This window comes from Mustela erminea, chromosome 7, assembly GCF_009829155.1.
Source record: "Mustela erminea isolate mMusErm1 chromosome 7, mMusErm1.Pri, whole genome shotgun sequence".
Taxonomy (NCBI): Eukaryota; Metazoa; Chordata; class Mammalia; order Carnivora; family Mustelidae; genus Mustela; species Mustela erminea.
This window is the reverse complement of record NC_045620.1, coordinates 133,495,740-133,519,206: the sequence shown is the minus strand read 5'-3', so window position 1 is coordinate 133,519,206 and position 23,467 is coordinate 133,495,740. Positions and strand designations below refer to the sequence as shown.

The window sequence follows — 23,467 nt, the reverse complement described above, 5'->3', positions numbered from 1 at the left end:
AAAACCAGAGTTTCTTCGGGAGTGATTGTGTTTCTGGATTCGGGTCTGGGACATGAGGAGTTTGGGCAGGAACTCCGAGTTCCTGGGAGAAGATCGTGGACTCTGTCCCCCTCAGTGGCCTGTGCTGGGCGGTGTCCCCTTGCTGCTTCCCAGGCAGTTGTTGGTTTAGGGAATGAGTTGCCCGAGGGAGGAGGGGGCTGGGGTGAGGTGTTCTTGTCGAGTCTGAAGGCAGAGAGAAGTGCACCCAGATTTCCCTGGCGGAAAAGCAACAGAAGGCAGCAGGTGTCCCCTGAGCCCTGGACCCAGACCGCAGGGAACTGTGGGGAAAATGCCCAGTCTCTGCCTAAGGGAGGCTCGGCGTCCGGGAGCAGTCAGGACTGGCCACATGAGACGGTATCGCCTGTCTTCCTGTTGTGACCGTTACCGAGAACCCACTCTGTATCTGAGTCCGGGTGGAAAGACGGGTGAGGTACAGCCCGCTTTCGGGGAGCCCGTGGTCCCTCGCCAGTGTGTGATGTGCCGCAGAGGCCTCCTTGTGGTCTATGCGCACACCTCTACGCGCGTGAAGTGGGACAGGCGTGTGGGTGAAGAGGTAGTTTTGCCTCAGTTGGGGGCAGATTTAGGGGTCGGGTTTGGCCCCTGCAGGTTTCAGCGAGCAGCTGGCCTGTGTGTCTCGGAGGAGAAGATAGTCAGGAGGGAGGGGGCTTCGGCGGTGGTGGCGCGTGTGGGGTCGGGGCCCAGGATGCGGTCACGTGGGCTGCAGCTCTGTGCTGACCGGCGGACGGGCGCCTGGCTGGGGTCAGGGCGCAGCTGTGGGGTCAGAGGCACACCAGGGGTGTTTCGGGTCAGTCAGAAAGCCTCTGGTGTCCTCTGCCCCAAACAGTGTAGGGCACCCAGGGCCCCGGGTGGAGCTGGCGGATGGCTGGGTGGGTGACTCTGCTATTCCGATAGCCGGGAATGGGGCTCTGTTCTTCCCCAGTCCTGATGGGATTGCTTTTTAGAAGGTTGTGGGGACACACTGCTCTGTGCAGTGTCTCCAGGAGTAGAATGCCCAGGCTACGAGCCAGGCTGTCTCCATCTGGAGTTCTTCTGTTAGTGAGGTGACTTTCATACTTACCTGGCAGGGGAGGTACCCTGGTCACTGAGGTGACTTTCTTAGCCGGGACTCTTCAGAAGGGCCTGAGATCCTTAGGGGTCTCTGCCGAGGCATTTCTCATGGCGTTGGCTACTGTAGATTTCAGAGATGAGGGGACGGAGGCCCAGGGAATTGAGATTTGGCCAGAGCCACATGAGTTGGGGTGGGGACCTGGGTGTCCCTGGGTCTCATCTTTATAGACTGGCAGTTCCCCTGGATTCAACTGGGGCCAGACCAGTGGAGGTCTGGGGTTGACGGAAAGAAACATCTGTGTGGGCATCGGTCCTCAGGGTCCCGCCAGGCCGGCGCTCATGACCTAGAGAAGCGGATGAAGGCACCGGGGTTCCCTTGGTCTGCTTTTGGGATCTTGTGCCTCTTTGATGTCCTTCAGGCCCATCTGTCCCCTTGCCCTGGGCCAGGACACAGGTCCGGGCCCCTCACAGCCTCCCCGTATCTGCTCTTCTGCTGTCACTGTTTCAGGTGCCTTGCCCGAGGGCGAGGTGTCAGCCGGAGCCTTCAGCGGAGGGGGCCGGCCAGTGCCGTATTTCCTCCTCCCGTGGTTCTGGAAGCATCTAGAAGGGCAGGCTGGCCGCGCAGGCCTTTGGGAAGTGGCGGGACCCCTGCTGGGGAGCTCGGATCCACAGGGGAGGTTGCCTGAGCAGCGTGGTGTGTGGGGTACGGGCTGAGCCAGGGGCAGGGGGGCGGGAAGGCCTTTCTGTGGAGGGTGGTGCAGGGCTGTCCGCCTCCCTGGGTCTGTCCCCCGGGGAAGGACAGAGTGAAGGCTGCGGTGCAGCATCCTCTCTGCCCTGCTTTCTGCGGGGCCTGCGGTCTGCAGGGCTGGTGCGAGCCGGTACGCGAGGCCTGGGGTGTGAGGCTGGGGTGGTATGAAGACAGCCGAGTGCTGCCCGGTGTGGGCCCCCGCTCAGCCAGGTCTCAGCGGGGTGCACTGGGGGAGGGGCAGCAGGAGGGCCCTTTGTGGGGGGCTGCTGTGCCTGCTGCCCCTCCTCTCCCGATCCTTCGGAAGTTGGGGAATTCTGGCATTTGGTTGAAGCTGCTGAGTCCTGCGCGTCTCACTGGCAGTTTGAGCTCGAAGCTGTGGCTGTGCTGGTGCGGAGGCAAGACGAGCCGCAGGAGGGGGCGGCAGGGAGGGGTGCTCCCGGGAGCACTGCACGGGGCGTGGGGGGGCTCGAGCCCGCGAGGCAGGGGCTTGTGGAGCCGATTGGGTCAGGGGTTGCAACGGGGCGGCTTTTGAGGCCGTGCGCCGGGTGCTGGGGTGGGTGCGGGGTGACGCCGGCTCTCTCTTCGGCGAGCCATGGCTCTGTCAGAAGACAAGAGAGTTTCTGTTGACCCAGAGGGGGATTTTGTTCGTGAAAGTTCCCGGTGGTTGTGAGGAACGGGTAGCTTGTGTCGCAGGAACAGGAGTGGTGGGTGCTTCGGCGACGGTCCTTCCTGGGGCGTGACTGACAGGCACGTCCCTTCCCAGGCTCCGCGCTGTGTGGCGAGTCCTCGGCTCTGCCCGGGGCACCCTCGCAGGGGGAGCGGGCCACATCGCCACAGCCCTGCGGCCCCTCGGAGGAGGCCAGGGCCCCCGGGGAGAGACAGAGGCCCCAAGCGAGTCGGGGGCCGCCGTCGGTCATCAGCAGGCACAGCCCTGGGCTGGCCTCCCAGCCGGACCCTGGCCCGAGAGCCGGCCAGAAGAGCGTCCAGGTGTCGGTCACCTCGTCGTCCTCCCAGCTGTCCTCGGGCTCCTCGCCCTCGTCTGTGGCCCCCGCGGCCGGCACGCTCCTCCCGCAGGCCTCCCAGTGCTCCATGACCAAGGCCTGCCGGCAGCCCCCCGTCGTCTTCCTGCCCAAGCTGGTGTATGACATGGTCACGGCCACCGACAGCAGCGGCCTGCCCAAGGCTGCCTCGCTCCTGCCCTCCCACTCGGTCATGTGGGCCAGCTCCTTCCGCCCCCTGCTCAGCAAGACGATGACGTCCACGGAGCAGTCCCTCTACTACCGGCAGTGGACGGTGCCGCGGCCCAGCCACATGGACTACGGCAACCGCGCCGAGGGCCGCGTGGACGGCTTCCACCCGCGCAGGCTGCTGCTCAGCGGGCCCCCTCAGGTGGGTGCTGCCCCGCGGGGCCCTGGGCTGCGTGGGGGTCCTCGTGTTCATGCCCGCGGGGCAGGTTTGGGGCTGACAACATCCCCTTGGTCACATCCTGCCGTTCCCATGACAGACCCTGCAGTGGGCGGGGGGGTGGGAGGTCGGGACCTGCTGCCGCCCACGGCTGGCTGACGTCCAGGCTCGGGCCTCATGTTCCTGCCTGCATGATGTGGGGGCGGAGAGCTTCTCGGGGGGGTGCTTCTCCTTCCCACGGCCAGTCTGTGCCAGTTGGAAACCCCCCACCCCGCCCGCACCCCTGCCCAGGGTTCTGCACCGGAAGGTTTTGGTACGTTACTGGGAGGCAGGAGGCCCGTCCCGGTCCCAGCCTCTCACCTCACTGTGTTTTCCTCACGACCAAAGACTGTCGCCGTGTAGAATGGCAGCCTCTGCCACGTGCTGGGAGTGTGTGAAGATGACCGTGTCCGGTCCTGGAAGGTGCTTTGTCAGGACAGCGCAGAGGTGGGAGCTGGGCTCCGGAGTGGGCTCGGATTCTGGCTCAGACAATACCTGGCGCCCTGGGCAGCAGCCCGCCTTCTCCGAGCCCCAGGGTCCTCTCTGAGAATGAGGATAAGCGCGGCACCTGAGTTGGAGACGGGAGCATTAAACGAGAGTAACCCCGGGGCATCTGGAGGACCGTCTGACTGTGGGGGGCACATGGGGTCAGTTACTGCTCTCTTCACCCCTGTCGGCACCGTCCTGTCCCGCACCGGGATGTGGTGCCTCCAGACTCAGCCTGTTCTTTATAGTCTGGTCCAAGAGATACAAACCCGCAAAAATGTGTATAAGAATGCTCATTTTAGGGGCGCCTGGGTGGCTCAATTAAGCCTCTGCCTTCAGCTCAGGTCATGATCTCAGGGTCCTGGGATCGAGCCCCGCATCGGGCTCTCTGCTCAGCGGGGAGCCTGCTTCTCCCTCTGCCCGCCTCTCTGCCTACTTGTGATCTCTGCCTGTCAAATAGATAAATAAAATCTTAAAAAAAAAAAAAAAGGAAAAAAGATTGCTCATTTTAAAATTATTTACAATAGGAAAACAAACTGGGAACAGCCAAAGTTCCGTTGGTCAAGGTTGGTTGAAGAACTTCAGGTACAACTGTATCTTGAAGTTCGGCCATTGAAAGTTGGAGATCGATCTCTTGATGCTGACACGAAAATTTCTCTAAGATTTAAATGGAAAAAGTTGAAATCAAAATTGAAAAAAATCAAGTTATAGGGTAATATATACACGGTGTAATATCAATTAGGAAAGTAAGCATCGGTGTGTATGTATACATCTCTGTGTGTGAAAATACCAAAAACCCCCGGCAGAATTGCCACTGAGGAGGGAGTGGAATTTGTAAACTTTCTAATTCATCGTCACTCTGTATTTCTTGAATTTTTTAATGGGTGAGCGTATATTAACTATCTGTAAATTTGAAAAAAGGGGATCCTGGTTTCTTCCTGCTGTCATGTTATTGGATGGTATCTTAAAAAATTTCACCCATTTGATAGGTGAAAAATAGTATATTATAGTCTTGTTAAGGTTGAATATATTTTTATATATTTATGGATCACTGCTATGACTTTCACAGTGATTTTTCCAATGTGTTTCTCTTGTTTATTTTTCCTGTAGGCATTTGACCTTTTCCTGTTGCTTTGCAGGAACTCTTTACAGGTTACAGATGTTAATCCTTTGTCTGTTACTTGTATGGCAAATACTTTTCTCTGGAGGTTCGCCTGGTGGTATTTCATATTTTTTCCTAAAGTTAGTTATTTCTGTTCATCTACATTTGTTGACTATGGACTGTAAGCCAGGCACTGAGCTGAGAACATTGAAAGGGCATTCCCAGAGCAACAGGGTAGGAGGTTAGCCCACAGGCGCCTGTTTAACCACCTGCGACCAAAGTGAACGATGTCTCCTAGTGTCCTAGCCTGCTGTGGGGCAGATGGAGTGAGGGGCTCTGTGATAGAAGAAGGAAGACCAGGAGGGGAAAACTCATTTCCTTTTCCTGGCCTTAGGAGAAGAAAAATGAGATGCCAGACTTTAAAGTCTTAACACAACAGAGTTTATTCTTTTATTAGAGACCTATCAATTAACACAAATAGCAATCTAATTATGCAAGTTTTTGTTTTTTTTTTTTTTTTTTGAGAGCGTGTACAAGTGCATGGGGTAGGGGCAGCAGGAGAGGGAGAGAGCAAATCTCAAGTAGACTCCACACCCAGCGCGGAGCCCAATCTCACGGCTCGATCTCACGACCCTGAGATCATGACCTGAACCGAAATCAAGAGTTGGACGCTTCACTGGCTCCCCAACCGAAGATCTTTTTGAGACATTATTACGCTTTGTATTGGCAGTTTATCTTTCAAAGCAACCTTTCTTCAATATCCGATTCAAGTCCTATTTCAAACAGCTTAGAAAGTGTGGCCAGTTAGAAGCAGAAGCGTGCTGCCATGATTTATAAGCGGGCAGGTCTGCTGCTACGGGAGTCTCTCTGTGGCCTGCTGTCCTTCTTTAGGACCCATGTCCCCTCAGATGGCTTTGCACACCCCCGGCTCCCGCTTTAACGAGGTAGGGTCTTTGACGGGGACAGGTGACACAAAGCGTGTCCGGTGCTCCAGCCAGTGCCTGCCCGTGGACGGGGCGTACTGAGCACCAGCTCCAGTTTTAATGTCTTCACAGATTGGGAAGACAGGTGCCTACCTGCAGTTCCTCAGCATTTTGTCCAGAATGCTCATTCGGCTGACGGAAGTGGATGTTTATGATGAAGAAAGAGATCAACATCCGTGAGTTTTGCGTGGGTGACCCTTGGGCTTGGAATCCTCTTCAGTCCATTTCTCGGGTGACCGTGTGTCCTTTACCCTCTAGATGGAATTCTCAGATCCACGATCCCACTCATCCCAGGGGCCTTGAGGGCTGCTTTTCTCTCTCCCTTGTTTGCCGTCATTTTGCTCAATATCAGAGTGGCGCCTGGGACGCCTTTGTGGAGATAAAATCACCACACTAAAAAATAACCGCTGTTTGCTGCGTATCTTCCTCGTGTCCAGCCCTGTGCTGGAATCCTTTCCATAAACTTGCTACATTTAACTTCCGGCACATCCCAATGAGAATAACTACTTATTTGCTGGTAAGTAACTCGCTCAGGCGCCCAGCTGGGAGACGGCAGAGCCGGAGCTGAACCGGATTAGGCGGCTGACCCTAGAAGGCAGGGCTGTCCTTCGGGGAGGGTCTACTCAGGCAGCTGAACGCAAAGGTCTGTATCTTAGGACAGAATGGAAGTGTATAATTTCTCCTTACTCAGGGAACAGAATTTGCCCAGAGGAAGGTAAGACGGGGCCGTCTTCTGCTCCCTACCTCACCTCCTCACTCGTTCCTCCCAATGGCTCATCCACTTGGTCTGGTAAATGGATCTGATGCCTTGGGAATTAAAATTTGCGTGAGGCGTCCTGTCTGCAAAGAAAGGGGACCAGTATGTTGCCCTGATGTCAAAAGAGCACTTCTTCTCCTTTTTTTTTTTCTTTTTACGATTTTATTTATTTATTTGCGAGAGAGAGAATGAGAGAGAGCATGAGAGGAGAGAAGGAGGGAGACGCAGACTCCCCACGGAGCAGGGAGCCCGATGCGGGACTCAGTCCCGGGACCCTGGGATCATGACCTGAGCCGAAGGCAGTCGCTTAACCAACTGAGCCACCCAGGCGCCCTGAGTCACACTTCTTTTTATTTATTTTTATTGTATACATTTGAAGTGTACAAATGATGATTCGATACACATATGCATTGTGAAATCACCACTACAACGAAGCTAATGGACATGTTCCTAGTAGCCATGTTCCCTGCAGTGTTATTCACCACAGGCAAAACACAAGAGCCACCGTATGTTGTCTGTCGATGGGTAAATGTCTATCAGCAGATGGGTGGATAAAGAAAAGTGTGGTATATACAAGTAATGGAATATCATTCAGCCTTAAAAGAGAATAAAATCCCACCATTCCCAAACACACTTCTTTAGATGCTCCTGACTGTGTTTGAGTTTTGACTTGGAGAAAATTTGGAACCAAGGAAGCTCATCCATCCCTTAGTCTTTCCTTTGAAGGAAAGAGGAGGGAAGCTTTTCATCCAAGCGCTGAGCTTTCACACATCCCCCCTCACAGTTTGGAACTGAGTTTCAGATGAAAATCAGCAGACCTGTTGAGTGTCTGTGTCCTCACTTTCTTGGCTGTCCCCATGATAAGGACAGGATTTGAACCCAATTTGTTAAACTTCAAAGCCCATTTCTTCAGAAACTCTCTTATTGCCTTGGTTTTTCTCTTTGGGGAAGCATGGATAATTGCTGTTTAAGGGGTTTGTGAAGATTAAGTTACGTATAAAGCAGTGAGCGTCTGTTCCACATGCAGGAAACATGCCTCTCGTCTTCTTTGTTTCTTCTCTTGTGGACATGCACTCTGCCCCTGTGTACATAGCATGGATATAAAAATCAATATATTACATAATTTGTGTTGGACCATCTAGATTTTTTTTCTTTTTTAGCCAAGAAGCATTGAGTGAGCATCACAGATTACCCCAGTTATGATGTAAAATGTAAGATAGAATTTGGGCCATGAATGGTGTTGGCATCAGAAAGGAGAAACACAGTGGCCTTGAATGCTGAGGCTTTCTAGAGCTACAGTGGTAGGAGTTGGCCATATTAGTTCTGTAGCATTTAGACAGAAGACAAGAACAGGAACTATGTTAGGTTCCACTGGCGGTGGGAACCAGTGTGCTACATATGGGGGTGGGGAATGGTGCTGGGGGGAAGTGCAAAAGGAGCAGTAGGTATATTGGGAGAGGCTGAAGTCAGCATGGGAGCCAGAAATGCAGGAAACATGGCACAGACCACGGATAAAAGGTAGACCCAAAGGCACTTCTTACTTCCTTACAGCAATCCTGAAAATGTGATGCGTTCCAGGAGCCTCTGGGATACAATAGCGTCCCCCAGGAACCCAGAGACTCAAGGACAGCTCTACCGCAAGCATCATCCTTACACACATTCAAAAATCAGTCATTCTCACTTCCTAGTTAGTCACTCGTCTGTGTTTCTACCAATCTTACAGATCTCCGAGAGGAATCAGATTGGCATTACCTCCAGCTCAGTGACCCCTGGCCAGACCTGGAGCTGTTCAAGAAGTTGCCTTTTGACTACATTATTCATGACCCGAAGTATGAAGACGCCAGTCTGATTTGTTCCCACCTCCGGAGCATAAAAAGCGAAGGTCAGCCTTACAAAGCTCCCGCGCCACGTTCTTCTGGAGTACGTAGGGAGAGCCTCTGAATGAGCTGAACTGTGTTGGCGATGAGCTCAGTTGTCTGGGGGTGGGAATTAACCAGCAGCGTCTGGGAGAGAAGCGAGGTCACTGCCTCAGTGGACAAGGAAGGGCTCTAACCGTGAAGGTGGGCTGACGGCTCCGCACGTGCGGACAGCGATGGGTGCGCTCCTGGGGGTGTGTCATGGTCAGGACATCCTCGAGGTTCTGGTTCACAGGGGACACAAGACACAGATGCTAATGTATGAATGGGGGTTGTCCTAATGAAATGCACATACCTCCCTCTCTAGCCTCTGTGTCTTGTTCCCCCTCCTCCTTCAGGGACCACCGACTGTCACGGTATTAGGACCCCGTAGGGTTTTAGGGTCAGCATCAGCAGACATTGGATATTAGTGGGCCAGTGTGGTTTTTAGCACAGACCGGGAGAGTTGGATGAGTGGAAAGGGAAGGAGGAGACTCACCCGCCTCCGTGTCACACCAGGAATTCTCTCTTCTGTCTCTCTGAAGCATTTTCACCGACCAGTCCTTCCCATAGACCAGTCTCTAGCTCAGGTTTGGGGGTAAAATCTCCATCTCGCCAAGTCGTTCGGCAAACCAGAAGCCGTTCATCAGCAGTATGGCATCTGCATATGAAGCTGGCAGTCCGTTTGCGTTGCCGGGGAGCGAATCCTTGAATCTGTGTTTACAGCCGTAGGTCCATTAGTAAGACCCGCGGCGACCACGGTCTGTTGACTCCTCCCGCCGAGTCATCCCGGGCCCAGACAGACGCGGTCCCCCCAGATCCCAGCACGGAGTCTCGGTCCGCTGCATTCTGAGCGGGCAGCGGAGGGCGCAACGGCTGTGCCCGCGGCCGCTCGGTGACCGTGACCGGTGTTTCCTGCAGACGGGGGCGTGTCCCGGAAGCCCGAGGAGCTGCACGCGCGGCGGCAGACGGCGCGGATGAGGCTGTCCAAGTACGCGGCGTACAACACGTACCATCACTGCGAGCAGTGCCACCAGTACCTGGGCTTCCACCCCCGCTGCCAGGTGGGCTGCGCTCCCGCCTGGCTCCCTTGGGCGCACACCGTCGAGTTTCAGTTGTCATTCCAGAGCGGGATGTGGAGGGTTCTGGAAGCCTCTGCCTCTTGGTCCACGTGTATCTCCAGTTCCCTGCAGTGATCTGCGCAGTGACTGCTGACGCCACAGAAGCACCTCTCCCGGGGTTACACATTTGCTAGTGACTGTGCATGTCCGCATTTTCTTTACGTTCTGGCAACTTCCAAAGTGAGTTCAGGGCAGCAGACTGAGTGCTGATGGACCAGCCACAGAGATGAATAAACTCTGTCCCCATAGTCAAAACACACAGTCTAGGGATGGGAGAGATGCCCATGGAGAGAACAGTGAACAGAGAACAGTGAAAAGCTGGCGGGAAAGGCAGTAAGGGAAGCAGAGAAATTATGCAGAGAAGGAGAGCCGTTTGCACTTACCGAGCACCTACTGCGTGCCAGGCAACGTGCTGGGCACTTCTGATGTGTCGGTACTTCCTCTAACCTTTTTACGTAATAGAGAGTGACGCTTACTTTAGACACTGGGGTAAATGGGTAAGCCTGCCGAGGCGGGGCCCTGGCTGGTCACCTGGATGTGTCCGTGTTTAAGCGACCCCTGTTATCCACTCAACACGCGCTGGAGAGGAAACGCTCCTGTCTGGTTTCTTACTTCATTCTCCCTAAAATCTTGCAAGGCAACAACATTATCTCCATTTTGTAAATGAAGGTACCGTCTTGGGTGGGGGACAGAGGAGAGGGTTTTGACGAATCGGTAAGGATTTGCCAAGGGGCCTAGGCAGACAGGAGGAAAGGGAACCGCGTCTGCAGGGGAGGGGAGACATGAGGTCTTGGGGGAATTAGAAGTGATTTTAGTCAGGCATCACTGGACGTTAAAGTGCAAGGGGAGGGTGGTCCCAGGAGAGGACCCTGGGAAGGGGGTGGGCAGAGAGCCCGCCACAGAAGGCATCAGGTTCCGTCAGGACAAATACCATATGATCTCACTCATCTGTGGAATTTAAGAAAACAACAGAGGAGCACAGCAGGAGAAGGGAAAGAAAAATAAGATAAAAACGGAGAGGGAGGCAAACCATAAGAGACTCTTAACTCTAGGGAACAAACGGAGGGTGGGGGGGGGGCTGGGGTAGCTGGGGGACGGGCATTAAGGAGGTCACGTGACGTAGTGAGCACTGGGTGTTGTGCGCAATGGGTAAATGACTAAATTCTACCCCCAAGACGAATACTACATTCTATATGTTAACTAAGTTAAAATTAAATAAAACATTTTAAGGAAAGGCATCAGGTGCTGCGCGGAGGGTGGAAAGGGGACCTCTCCAGGGAGATCTACAAGGGGCGGCCTGATGCGGGCAGAGCTGCATTTTGCATGGTCTGTTAGCATCCGTGGGTGAGTTCACGGAGGGCCTGTGAGCCTGGTCCTGAAGAAGGGGCAGGCAGGATTTTAGATGTAGTGTTTCGTTTCAGACCTCGGTGAGGGAAAGGGGAGGAAGGGGTAGCTGGGACGGCTGGAGGTGGTGGGAGCCAGGACACCTGCGAGGCCCACAGGGGTGTGCAGGATAGCTCATGCCCTTGACTGCTTCCAGAAGGTTCTGCAGCAGCCTGAGCATGGGCTTGCCAGCTCTGTCCCTTTTGCAGAGGGAAACAGCAGACAGTGGCTTTAATTCTCCCAAGTCTGCCCAGCCTTCAGCTATCCCTGAAGTTGCATCAAGACTGATTTTTTTTTTAAACTATTCAATTTTACTGGAGACAAAATTGGAGAATGCAGATGAGCAGTTTTTTAAAGAACTAAAAATAGTAATTCTATTTGCTCCAGATAAGCTGTCCTAACATTTCCTCCTTGGAGGTGAAATTTTTCTTTCAAAGCAGAGAAAATACAAGTGGAAATGTTCCCTTAATTTTGAAATTTAAAGAACCGGAGGAGACTCACGGGTTTTAGTCATGGTCACATCAGTTAGTGTCTGCAGAGAATTAACAGAACTGAAGTCCGGAGACCCTGGGCTCCAGCTGGACTGTGCCCCTGTGTCCAAGGGTGCTCGGGTCTGGAGGCTGCAGTCACAGCGGACTTAGAACCAGGCCACGTGAGAATTGCTGAGGGACTGCTCCCTCCTGGCCTCTCCAGCCTCAGTTCCCCCCGCTCTTTCCCTCTCTCTCGAACCTCCCTGATCTTTTTCATAAACCTTCCTCAGCTGCATCCCCCACGTCAAAATCTATTTCTGTCTCCTCTCTGCTCCCAGAGGGCTCTGCGGTTCTAGTGGAGCCACGGTAGGCGTGTACGGCCGCTGTGTCCTGCCTGGCCCGCCGTCTCTGGGCCCTGGGGATTCTCAGGAGTGTGGGGCACATGCCAGCTGCCAGTCTGGGGAGGGGCTGTCCCCTGGAGGCGGAGAGGGGTCAGGGAATGAGGCTTGGGTAGAGCCATGTAGCACTGTGGCCTGGGCAGGAGTCACAGCAGGGGGCGGTGCAGGCAGACAAGGGGTGAGGGAGCGTGAGGCTAGGCCTGGGGACGGGAGCAAGCCCAGGACCTCTGAGTGTCAGTCCCCATGTCCACACGGGGACGGGGACGGTACCACCTCATAGGATTGCCCCTGACGGCACCAAAGGGATGGAAGGGGGCGCAGACACAGTGAGTGTGATAGAAGTGTGTAAGCATAAGCACTTAGTGACACGGTTTATTACTATGTTGTTACGCGTCATGCCTATGATGGAAAAATGCATTCATTAGAGTTAAAAAGTGAGGTGTGGTGTGAAAGCCTTTGGGGGTAACCTAGCGCACCTCGGGGTCAAATCCAGGGTCCAGAAGGCGTCGGTGCCTAGAAGGGTGTCCCTGGGTGAAGCATGATCCGAATTAAAGATGGGGAGGCATCCGGCCGAGTGGGGATGCGCTCGCGTGTGTCGGACCAGGAGCAAGACCTGGGGGTCCACACTTCGTACCGGAGCCGGTCTGTGGGCGGGTTTCTCGAGCTGCGGGGCAGGTGGCACCGAGCTTTGCGTTGTCATGCCCGCGACGGGCCTGGGTTCTTCCGAGCGGTGGCGGCGGGCTCTGCTGACAGGCCCTGTCCTTTCCCGCCACACCTCAGCTCTATGAGTCCACGCTGCACGCCTTCGCCTTCTCCTACTCCGCGCTGGGGGCGGAGGTCCGGCTGCACTTCATCATCCCCAAGTCCAAGGAGCACCACTTCGTCTTCAGCCAGCCTGGGGGCCAGCTGGAGAGCATGAGGCTGCCGCTCGTCACCGACAAGGTACTGGCTCCCGGGCGGGGCGGAGCGGGGGGACGGGCATCCTCGTGGCTGCCAGTGACCATTGCGCTGGCGACCTGGAGACCATGGCCGCTTCATGAGTCAGGGCAGGGGGGGATGGGCACGGTGGCTGAACTTGGAGGAGGCTGGGGGCGCTGGGGCTTTGGGTCACTCCGACTGCACTTTGAACCTCGCTCTGCCGCTCTCGAGTTGTGTCATTGGAACCTGGCTCTGAATATTGCCGAGCCCCTGTTCCCTCACCCGCGAACCTGGGCCGTAGTAAGTCCTGCAGGAGCTTCCCGTGAGCGTGATTTGGGGCGACTGAGGGAAGACACCTGCGCGGAGCCTGGACGATGACAGGTGCTCCCTAGATGTTTGTCTTCTCCCCATCTTGCCTCTACTGCTATTAAACAGAACAGTTAAAACTGTCCGAGGCAGTAGAATCATGCAGTGACTGGCCCCCTGCCCCCGGGGCCTGTTACCTGGACACAGTGACTGGTGTCTCACAGACAGCCTCGATCTGTCTGTTCTTCTCCTCTGCCTTCCTCTGGTATTTGGAAGCGAATCCCAGATGGGGCATCACGTCACCCATAAAACATGCATTTTCTCTCTTTTCAAGAGGCTGTTCTTCCTGATTCACTGTCTCTGTGACTGGCCTCCTTAGGGGCGCTGCTTCCAGGGACACCTGCTCTGTCGGATGAGCCTGACCCCGCAGGGTCAGCTCGCTGCCCCCCGCCAGCCCCAGCCGGCGTCAGCCTGCTGTGGAACGCTGCTTTTCCTTCTCCGGGTGACGGGGCCGGGATGATAGGGTTGAACAGCCTTTCAGGCCCCACAGGCTTTCACCGAGCATCAAAAACATTAGTGAAGAACCAGTGGGACCTTTATTATGGGGTGTCTCGTACCCCGTGGGCTGGGGTAGGCTGTTGCCCCGGAGGAGGATTTCTCTGTTACCCCGCTCACTTCTCCAGCCAGCGCCCACCAGAACTTCTGGGCGCCAGCTACAGCACAGCCGTACAGCAGGTCCTCTGAGAACCTCAGAAGAAGTACAAGACCTAGCTCAGCCAAAGTGGAAGATAACATAGCTATTTATGTAAAAGATTCACACCCCGAGTGGATCAGGAGCTAGGCTGTATGGATAAGGCATTGAAGGACTTGCAGACATCCAGAATAGCATGGACTCGGCACAGAGCTGATGCTAATTGGGCAGAGTCATGCGTTTGGGTCATTGGGAGATGCTAGTTGGGGTTGTGTAAGAAGACCATTTCCAAACAAGCACTGACTTCGCTTCTGATTTTCTGGGCCAGCAGCTGGGGCTTGGTCCTGGTGTGTGGGGACGCTGGCTTGGATGCACTCACTCATGTCTGCGCTTAGCCACCGGGTGGGCTGGGGGCTGGCGCATTAAGGGAGGTCGCCGTGTGAGGCCTGTCCCCGCTCTGCTCCCTGTGGTGTGTCCTCCTCCAGCCACCAGCCCTGGCTCATCCCTGAGAGGGTTCTGAGAGAGGGAGCATGTGTCCGTCCTCTGGAGGCCAGCCTCGGAACTGGCATAACCATCATTTTCACTGTTTTGTGGGTAAAAACAAGGTCCCAGGGCTAAGCTGGATTGCGTGAGTGTGGGGTGGGCTCCATCTTCTGATGGAAGGTGCTGCAGGGTGACCTTTCAGAGGGAGGGGAGTGACTGTGACCATCTTTACAAACACTTCCCCTCGTGATTCTTACGTTTTCCAGAGTCACGAATATATAAAAAGTCCGACATTCACGCCAACCACTGGCCGTCACGAACACGGACTCTTCAACCTGTTCCACGCCATGGATGGTGCCAGCCATTTGCACGTGCTGGTTGTCAAGGAGTATGAAATGGCCATTTACAAGAAATACTGGCCCAACCACATCATGCTGGTACTCCCGAGTATCTTCAACAGCGCCGGAGTCGGTAGGTTGTTTACCTTGCCCTACTCGCTAAAATTTCTGAGACTGGGGACTTGGAAGAATATTCTAGAGATGAACGCGCTTAACATTCTTCATCAAGCTTTTTGATTTTTAAAGCTGTGTTCATCTGCTGGAATATTCTTCTTTGATGTTTGGTTATTGATTTAGTTCACATTCTCCGTGATTAGCAAGGATAAGCTGACCCGTGTGTGTGCGGGTTGGTGATGGAGGTGAGGACCCGACCATCGGGAGCTGGCTGGTCTCGGGGTGGGCCTCGATGAGCTGCTCTAATTCTGACAGGGGCTTTGCCCCCAGGCGGGTGTCCACGGAGCAGAGACCCGAGAGTGGGAGTGGTTTGGGCCCTTTCAGGTGCCGCCCATTTCCTGATCAAGGAGCTGTCCTACCACAACCTGGAGCTCGAGCGGAACCGGCAGGAGGAGCTGGGGATCAAGCCGCAGGACATCTGGCCTTTCATCGTGATCTCCGACGACTCCTGCGTGATGTGGAACGTGGTGGACATCGACTGCGGTGGGGAGAGAAGCAGGTGAGCCACCTGCCCCGACCCTGTCCCCTTTCAGCCTGGGATTCTCAGCCACCGTCTGAGGACCACAGGGGACACCTCATCTTAGAAGGCTTGGCGTGTGGTGGACAGGGCCCTGCACAGGACAGCCCCCTGTTCCAAGCCCAGCTTTATTTTGAGTTTTAAATTTGTTAAAATTGTACTGATGTCTAATCCATACAGAAAATCACAATATGTATAGTTTAGTACAGAATGTCTATGGGGGCATCTGGGGGGCTCTGTCGGTTAAGCCTCCAGCTCTTTGATTTCAGCTCAGGTCATGATCTCAGGGTCGTGAGATCGAGCCCTGCGACGGGCTTCCTTTTCAGCCGGGAGGCTTCTCTCCCTCTCCCTCGCTCCTTCCTCCCGTTCAGGCTTGTACACACACTCTCTCTCTCAAATTAACAAATAAATCTTGGGAAAAAAATGAAGCATCCACAAAAAAAGGCAGCATGAAACATATCCAGAAGTCTTCACACACTGAACTTCTGCTTAACCAACTCCTGTGTGAAGAAATGGAGCCTCACGAGTGCCCCAGAATTTCCCTCCTGTGGTCTTCCAGCGCCGGCCCCCCGCCCCCAGCCTAACTCCTAACGCCCAGGTGTATTTTCATTTGCTGTGCCACATTAGGGTAACAACGGAAATCTTTTTGGGTCCTCGTTTCTTCTTCTTTTGAAGGGGCACTAAGACCTGTGCTGGAGGTCCGTCGTGAGGGTCACTTAGACTCTGAGTGGCCTGCAGGTGGCTGTTAGAGCAGCACCAGGTGGTAGAGGCTCGCTGGATACAGACGCCCAGCGTCACTGGGAAAATAGTTCCTTTTGTGATTTGCCTCAGGAGTGTTTCGGTTTAGGGTTGACTGGTTATTTTTGGCTTGTTTTTAATTTAAAAATTTTAAAAAGATTTTATTTATTTGAGAGAGAGAGAGCACATGCATGCATGAGCTGGGGGTGGGCAGGGAGAGGGAGAAGCAGGCTTCCCGCTGAGCAGGGAGCCAGATGTGAGGCTCGATCCCAGGACCCTGAGATCGGGACCTGAACTGAAGGCAGACAGACCCTTAACCAACTGAGCCACGCAGGTGCCCTTTCTTTGTTTTTTTGAAGAGACATGATGTTCATTTACTTCTTTTATGGGAGTGATATCCTGGAGAAATAATGATCGTTGATCACTGTTTTTCCAGAAAAACATTTTCTGAGCGATAGAGCTGCCCGTGGCTTATGGGAGCAGTGATTCCGCTTTGCTTGCCGTATTCGCCCAGACGCTCTTCCAAAGGCTAGAGCGTGGCCAGGAGCTGAGACTGGGAGAGAGCCGGCTCTTACTCTACCTTCCTGAAGTCCATTCTGAAGCAGCAGTTAACGCCCTGGGTTGTTGGGTCTGGCCAGGGTCCTGGGGGTTTACTGAAGCCCCGTGGAGTGGGGAGCAAGCTGGGGTCCAGCAGAGTTGAGCTGCGGGCCTGCGCTCAGCTGCTCGCTCCGGAGTCCCTGCTTTCAGCCCCCTCCTTGGTCATCAGGTGTCCCTGTCGTCTTCACGGACAGCAGGTGCCGGCAGCCGGGCTGGGGGCTGAGGCTTATACGCCATCTTCCTCCTTCCCATCCCCTCACTGGGATTCACGGCCGAAAGCTTCGTGCTTTCCCTGCCACTTTAACTTCAGCTCTGCAGACCAGAAATGCCAAGTGTTTTAGCACCGGACGGGAAGAAGGGCTTTGGAGACACACAGCACTGTTTGAATCCAAGCCCTGTTGAGTCACATCGGGCAAGTTACTCGGAGCCTTTTTTCCCTCCTTGGTAAAACGGGGGTGACGTGTCCGTGGCATGAGATTGCCGTGAGGATGAGTGACCGTACAGTGACATGCCCAGCGTGGTGCCTGGCACTCGGGGAGGGTCGTGGCGGTTTCCACCCACGGCCACCCTACCCGCCGGCACGTGAGCTCCCGTTGGAAGGCGGCCCCCGGTGCGGAGCGCCTTGCTGCTGTTTGCGCCTCCGCCCAGGGATGTCAATCTTCCTCTTTCGAGCAGGGAATTTTCCTGGTCAGAACGAAACGTGTCTTTGAAGCATGTGATGCAGCACATCGAGGCGTCCCCCAACATCACCCACTACGCCCTGATTGGCATGCGGAAGTGGTCCAGCAAGACTGGGCGCGGCGAGGTGCGCGAGCCCTTCTCCCGCTGCCACGTGCACGACTTCATCGTCCTGAACGTGGACCTGACCCAGAACGTGCAGTACAACCAGAATCGGTGAGTCCTGCCGGCGGAGGGGCAGTCAGCACCGCCCACGGGCCCAGGGCCCTCCTCTGCCCGTAGCATTGCTCCGACCCTGCTTTCAGTCCTCAGGTTTTAAAAAAGAATTTACATCATATGATTTCGTGGAGGGGAGATTCGCATGAGATTATGCCGCTGGCTTCCCCCGTCCGTGTGATGCTTTACTTAGTGATTGATGTATGCGCTGCATTACTTAGTGATTGATGTATGCGCCGCATTACTTAGTGATTGATGTATGCGCCGCATTGTTTCTCTGGCTTTTGGTCTTCTTGCAACACATTGCTTTAAAGCTAAAAAGTAACTTCCATGTGATACTCTCTCCTGGTCTAGCCACAGAAGTGCTCACAACTCAAGAATAACCCACTGGCCAGTGGTTACCGGGCCTCTGTGGAGGCCGGGCAGTGGGCACACGGCCAAGATGGCCCTCCTAGGAGCCTCGATCTGGAAACCAGGCTGCCCGGCTGGGAATCTGGGTTCTGCCACTTAATGTCTTTGCATTTGAGGCGCAGGCTTCCATCTCTGAACCTTGTTTTTCCCGCTGTAGAAAGCGGCTCCTGTTTTTATTCTGGGCAGTTTTCACTCTAATCAGTAGATAAAAAGGTGTTTGTGGTGTCCCTCATGCAGCACCTGTAGATGGGTTCGCCGGTGGGGGTGTTCCTGTTGTGTTCACCTTGGGTGCACTCTGCCTGCCTGGTGTAGACACCCTACAGCTGGGCCTGCCCTCCTTGTTTGTTTTGCCTTATTCACGTGCCTCTGTAAGGTGGGAAGGAGCCTACCCTGCCTCCAAAGCAGGGGTGCCCCCTCTACGTGGCTGGTGGGGGGCGTGCCGGGGGTGGGGCGGGGCCGCCTCCAGTTCTGTGTTCTGTCCTCTGCTTCCGTGCAGGTTCATGTGCGATGATGTGGACTTCAACCTGCGCGTGCACAGCGCAGGCCTCCTGCTCTGCCGATTCAACCGCTTTAGCGTGATGAAGAAGCAGATCGCGGTGGGCGGGCACAGGTCCTTCCACATCACGTCCAAGGTGAGTGTGCCCGCCAAGTCCGCTGCCGGGGGCTGTGTGGGCTGCAGACTGGGAGCCGGGCGGAGCCGGGTCTGCGGGGCGGCCCGGGAGTGTACAGCCTTGCAACCCCGGGCAGATGGGCCTTCGGTAGCAAAGTGTCCTTGCGACAAGCACCACTAGAGTGATGCGTGTCACAGAGACCTAACCGTGCGAAGGGCGGGAGTGGGAGTCTGCGTGAGTGTCCCTGAGAAAGTGACATTAAAGCGGAGACCTGGGGGGGTGAGAAACGTCTTCATATCCAGGTTTGGGGAAGGATCTGGGTAGAGGAGCCGAGCAGGTGGGAGGGAGGAGGTGAGTATGGAAGACGTGTACCAGGCAGGGAAAGAGCCAGAGATGGGCTGGAGGGAGCAGCGGAACCTTAACAGCCATGGGAACATTCCAGACTCTCCCTCCGAGTAATGAGAAGCTGCTGTTGGGTGTCCTCTGGAGGAACCTATAAGCTTTATTTAGGTCGACAGTATCTCTGGCTACGGCTTGGGAATCGCGTTGGCTCTGGAGTAAGAGGCGGTGGGAGAGGAAGGTTAGGGGTCAGCGGGAAGGGCCGTGGGGGTGGGTGCGAGGTGGACAGGATCTGCGGGCAGGAGAGGCTGACCCTTCCCGGAGATTCACATTCTTGGATTTGTGGGGGAGAGTCCCTAAGGCCCACGGGTTCTCTTGATTTTTCTAGACCAGACGGCCAGTTTTCTGATGGAATGCTCAATGTCACACCTCTTCCCGATCTCATTCATTAATTTCACACATCTCACTTGGGAAAAACCCCGGTTTTTCTGAACAGAGAATTTTATGGTTGAAGGTTGGGTTCTTCACTGCCAGCCCTACCACGTGACAGAGTCTTTTGGGCCGGGGCCACTCCCCGCAGAAGCCTGGCTGGGGGTAATGGCTGCGAGTGGCTGACAGCTCGCCTCCCCACGCAGGTGTCCGACAACCCCGTGGCCATCGTGCCCGCCCAGTACATCTGCGCCCCGGACAGCAAACACACGTTCCTCGCGGCCCCCGCGCAGCTCCTGCTGGAGAAGTTTCTACAGCACCACAGTCACCGCTTCTTCCCGCTCTCCCTGAAGAACCACAGCCACCCCGTGCTCTCGGTCGACTGCTACCTTAACCTGGGATCTCAGGTGACTTTCAGAGGGGGCCCCGCTAAGCCCTCGAGCCAGCAGAATTCCTAAAACAGATGCGCTGCCGTCCCGGACTAGCACTTTTAGCGGCTACTCTGCCCCTTTGCCTCAGGTGTTTGCCTCTCTGTGCAGCTGAGAGAGCTTGAACGCTCTGGCCCGATGCCGTAAATTAGGGATGGAAGCCGACTCGGAGGCCAAATCGCTTCTGACTCTCAGATGAATTAATGAGTAGATGAATCGGGAGAGACTTCCTGGAATTGATTTTTAGGATTTAGATTTGGAAATGACACTAAATATCGTCCTTATCCGCACCCCCCCCCACCCCCGCCCCGCAACACCCTGCCCCACCCGGCCCCAGCCTTGAGCTTGATCAAGTTGTTAGTATTTGCTAGATGGAAAGCCCTAGCCTAGCATCATGTGGTTGAGGATTTCGGGGAAAATGATGGTTTCTCTTGGATTTCTTCTTTTTCAGATTTCTGTGTGCTATGTGAGCTCCAGGCCCCACTCTCGGAACATCAGCTGCTCTGACTTCGCGTTTAGTGGGCTCCTGCTATACCTCTGTGATTCTTTCGTGGGAGCCAGCTTCTTGAAAAAGTTTCATTTTCTGAAAGGTACCTGCTCATACATTTTACTCTGGATCTCGATTTGAATGCCTTTCGTTACCCAGTGCATCCGAGGAGGTGACTTCTGGCCCTTGTCCTTATTTGCCAGGGGGTACACTGAGGTTCAGAGAGGAAACAGGACTGCCCCAGTTATCCAGGGAAGTCCAAGGAAGCTGATGCAATCCCAGGGCGGCTCTCATTCCCTAGTACCTGTCTGGAGAGTCAAGACACATCCCCTTTCTCTTAGGCAAAGGGATAATTTCGACTTCGTGTTCCTTTTCAGCCCAAGTTCTTAACATCAGCACCTGGGTCCCTCCGTTCCCTCCTCCTGGTGCCTGAGCTCTTCCTCCTCGTCTCGGGGGGACTGCCTGCTCTTTGCCCTTCACTCTGACCTTCCTCCTTCTGTAGCTGTTGTTGTGCTAGAGTGGCTGAGAGTGACAGACATTCAGCCTGTAGGGCATAAAAAAACGGGCTTCCAGTCAGCTGGGATCCCTCACCGATCTTCATGTAACATTGGGTGTCTTCACTTTGACCTTCTGGAGCAGGTGTTTCCTGAGCACCAGCACTCTATAAGGCTTGGCAATAGTAAGAGGTTTCTAACACCGTCTGCCTTTGGGAAACATTTTGTGTGACAGGAGGACAGGACACGTGGGTAGGAGGGAGGCAGAGCAACAGCAACCCCGGGTGATGGGCTGACGAGGCGAGGAGTGGAGAGGACGGAGAATTCCCCAGGCTGGGCGGGGAGGGGCCGCTGCGCCGGGCCCGGGTGCAGGCAGCTTGCGCGGGATGAGAAGGTAGGGCCCCGCCGGGAGGTGGCCTAGCACGGGGCAGTTCACACAGAGCTGGAGCTGGGAACACTTGGTTTGCAACTAGACCCACCGGGTGTCTGCTTCCGGTTCTCCTCCCTTTGTTCCCCCACTTCTTTCTGGACCTTTCTTCTGGCCTCCCTGTTGTCTCACCTGCCAGATCTACCGACGAACTGTTGCACTGTGCATGCTGCTAAGGTAATGCAGCATTCCGAAAGTCGCAGGAGGCCCCCTGGACGTCTGGTCCTTCCCTCCCAAGTAGCATCCCGTTGCCTTACTGCAAGTAAATGCAGGCAGTCGCTCGCCTTTGGAGAAACTCACCTGTTTTCCTCAATGCCTCTGCCCTCGCCCGTGCATGCAGGTGCCACCCTGTGCGTCATCTGTCAGGACCGGAACTCGCTGCGGCAGACGGTGGTCCGCCTCGAGCTGGAAGACGAATGGCAGTTCCGGCTGCGGGATGAGTTCCAGACGGCCAACGCCCAGGAAGACCGGCCGCTCTTCTTCCTGACAGGGCGGCACATTTGAGGGTGACAGAGGCGGGTTTTCTGCAAGGCCGGAGCCTTCAGAACCTCATGCGCTCGAGGCTAAAGGAAATCCGAGATCCCTGGGGGCTGGACCAGGAGCGGCCCCAAGATTGGTGTGCCGCCCCCTTGTGCTGTACGTGGGGGACTCCAGGCCCGGAGGCACACGGAGTCTTAGCGAGAGCAACTAGGAGGAGTTGGCGGCAGGCAGGAGGGCACACCCCTGCCTCGCGGGTTCCGGGCCAGGCCATGTGGCCCTGGGCTCTGTTGAAACCTGTTTCATGAAGAACGAATTGTCGCCTGCTGTCATGTCACCCATGTGCTTCCACGGACAGACTTGACTTTTCTCTTAGTGCTAAAGGATCGCTCTTGGATTTTCTCATAGAGGTGCCAGTATCCTGGGCGAAGGGCAGGATTTGGGCTATGTGGTTTTCCTTATCACCTACTACAAAGCAATATTCCAGAAGGACATTTTAAGTACAATGGCAGGACACAGGAAGAAACTAACATCATTTCCCAAAAATTATGTCATTGCCTACAAGTTTGCTCTTCTAGAAGCTAGCCCAAAGGCATCGACGCTGATAAAGTAAAGCAAGTGGTTTGACGTCAGAGCACATAAGATTCTATTAAAATAATATAGTAGAAGGTCAGTACCCTACCTCTTAGAAAGGGCAAAAGTGAAAAGACGCTTTCTTTACAACAAAAAAGCATTTTAGAAAGAAAATTAGGGTTGCTGAGGTTGACCTGAAGAGACAGACTTTGCCTTACAAAGGAAAGAGGACCAAATCGCTTGCTTTGAAACAACAAACACAACCAAAGTGACATAGAAAAGAGTTGGTAAGAACTAAACTTTTGACTAATTTATTGAAGCTGAGTTTTTGGTTCCTTAAATAGCTTGTTTTCCCTTATGAGTGCTTGGCCCCGATCAGAGTGGAAGGGGACAGAGCAGAGAAGACAGCAGGAATGTTCCATGATGCTCCCGGTCCATCTGTCTGATGGGATGTGTATCAAGCTAGCCTGTGAGAGCACCACCCACAGGCCAGGCGTTGGACCATGTGCTTTTCTAGTTCAGGTCCTGCTTAGTCCTTCCAGCAGCCCACATGGGGACAATTATCCTCCACTTGGAAGACGAGAAGGTTCAGCTACAGAGAGTCTACACCTCTCCGAGATCACAGTTCAGGAGGGGAGCAGAGGGATGGGCAAGTAGACTTCTGCATCCCGGACCAGAGTCTGTCTTGCCCTGGCACCACGGTGCTTTCGGAGTGTCTCTAACTCAAGGAAGAATTTAAAGATACTCAGAAAAGAGCCATCAGAATGCATTCCAACACATCCATGTCAGACTCTTACAAGCACTCTGACGGATAACAGTCCAAGAAGAAGTTATTTTAAAAGATGATGCCAAAGAGTTAATCCTTTTTCCCCGCCAAGAAAAAAGAGCCCATGAGTATAAAAGATTTGTTCAATGTTTATAAAATGATCACTTTGTATATGCCATTATTCCTGTCTTGTAATAAAAACTTACCTTCTTTAGTTATATTTGTTTTTTGTAAATAGCAGCTTCTGTGCTATTCTTCCCATTTTATTAGTTAATTTAAACTTGAAAAAAGTCCCAAACGTTCCTCTTTGTTCCAGCCTTATAAATAAAACATAGAGTGCACTTATGGTTTCTTTGATGAGTATTAATTGCATTATTTTGAGAGGGAATAGTATGGTCAGTGATCTCCAGAGGCTCCCTGCTTAAAATCTCAGAAAAGACAGTTTTGGAAAGGAAATGATAAATCCATAAAAACAA

The 23,467-nt window shown here is 54.3% G+C and overlaps 1 protein-coding gene across 1 annotated transcript in view; it reads left to right on the top strand.

Annotated features, from left to right (window-relative positions):
- The window catches only part of GREB1 (growth regulating estrogen receptor binding 1), a 133,431-nt gene extending 110,226 nt beyond the window's left edge, over positions 1–23,205 (top strand). The window contains 13 exon segments of the mRNA XM_032353287.1: positions 2,619–3,244; positions 5,942–6,031; positions 6,033–6,045; positions 8,350–8,508; positions 9,443–9,585; positions 12,674–12,835; positions 14,558–14,762; positions 15,128–15,302; positions 17,331–17,549; positions 18,457–18,592; positions 19,546–19,746; positions 20,219–20,357; positions 21,516–23,205. Of these exon segments, the coding sequence (XP_032209178.1) occupies positions 2,619–3,244; positions 5,942–6,031; positions 6,033–6,045; positions 8,350–8,508; positions 9,443–9,585; positions 12,674–12,835; positions 14,558–14,762; positions 15,128–15,302; positions 17,331–17,549; positions 18,457–18,592; positions 19,546–19,746; positions 20,219–20,357; positions 21,516–21,679 (2,432 nt within the window). The 3' untranslated portion in view covers positions 21,680–23,205.
- Positions 23,206–23,467: the final 262 nt, after the last annotated feature.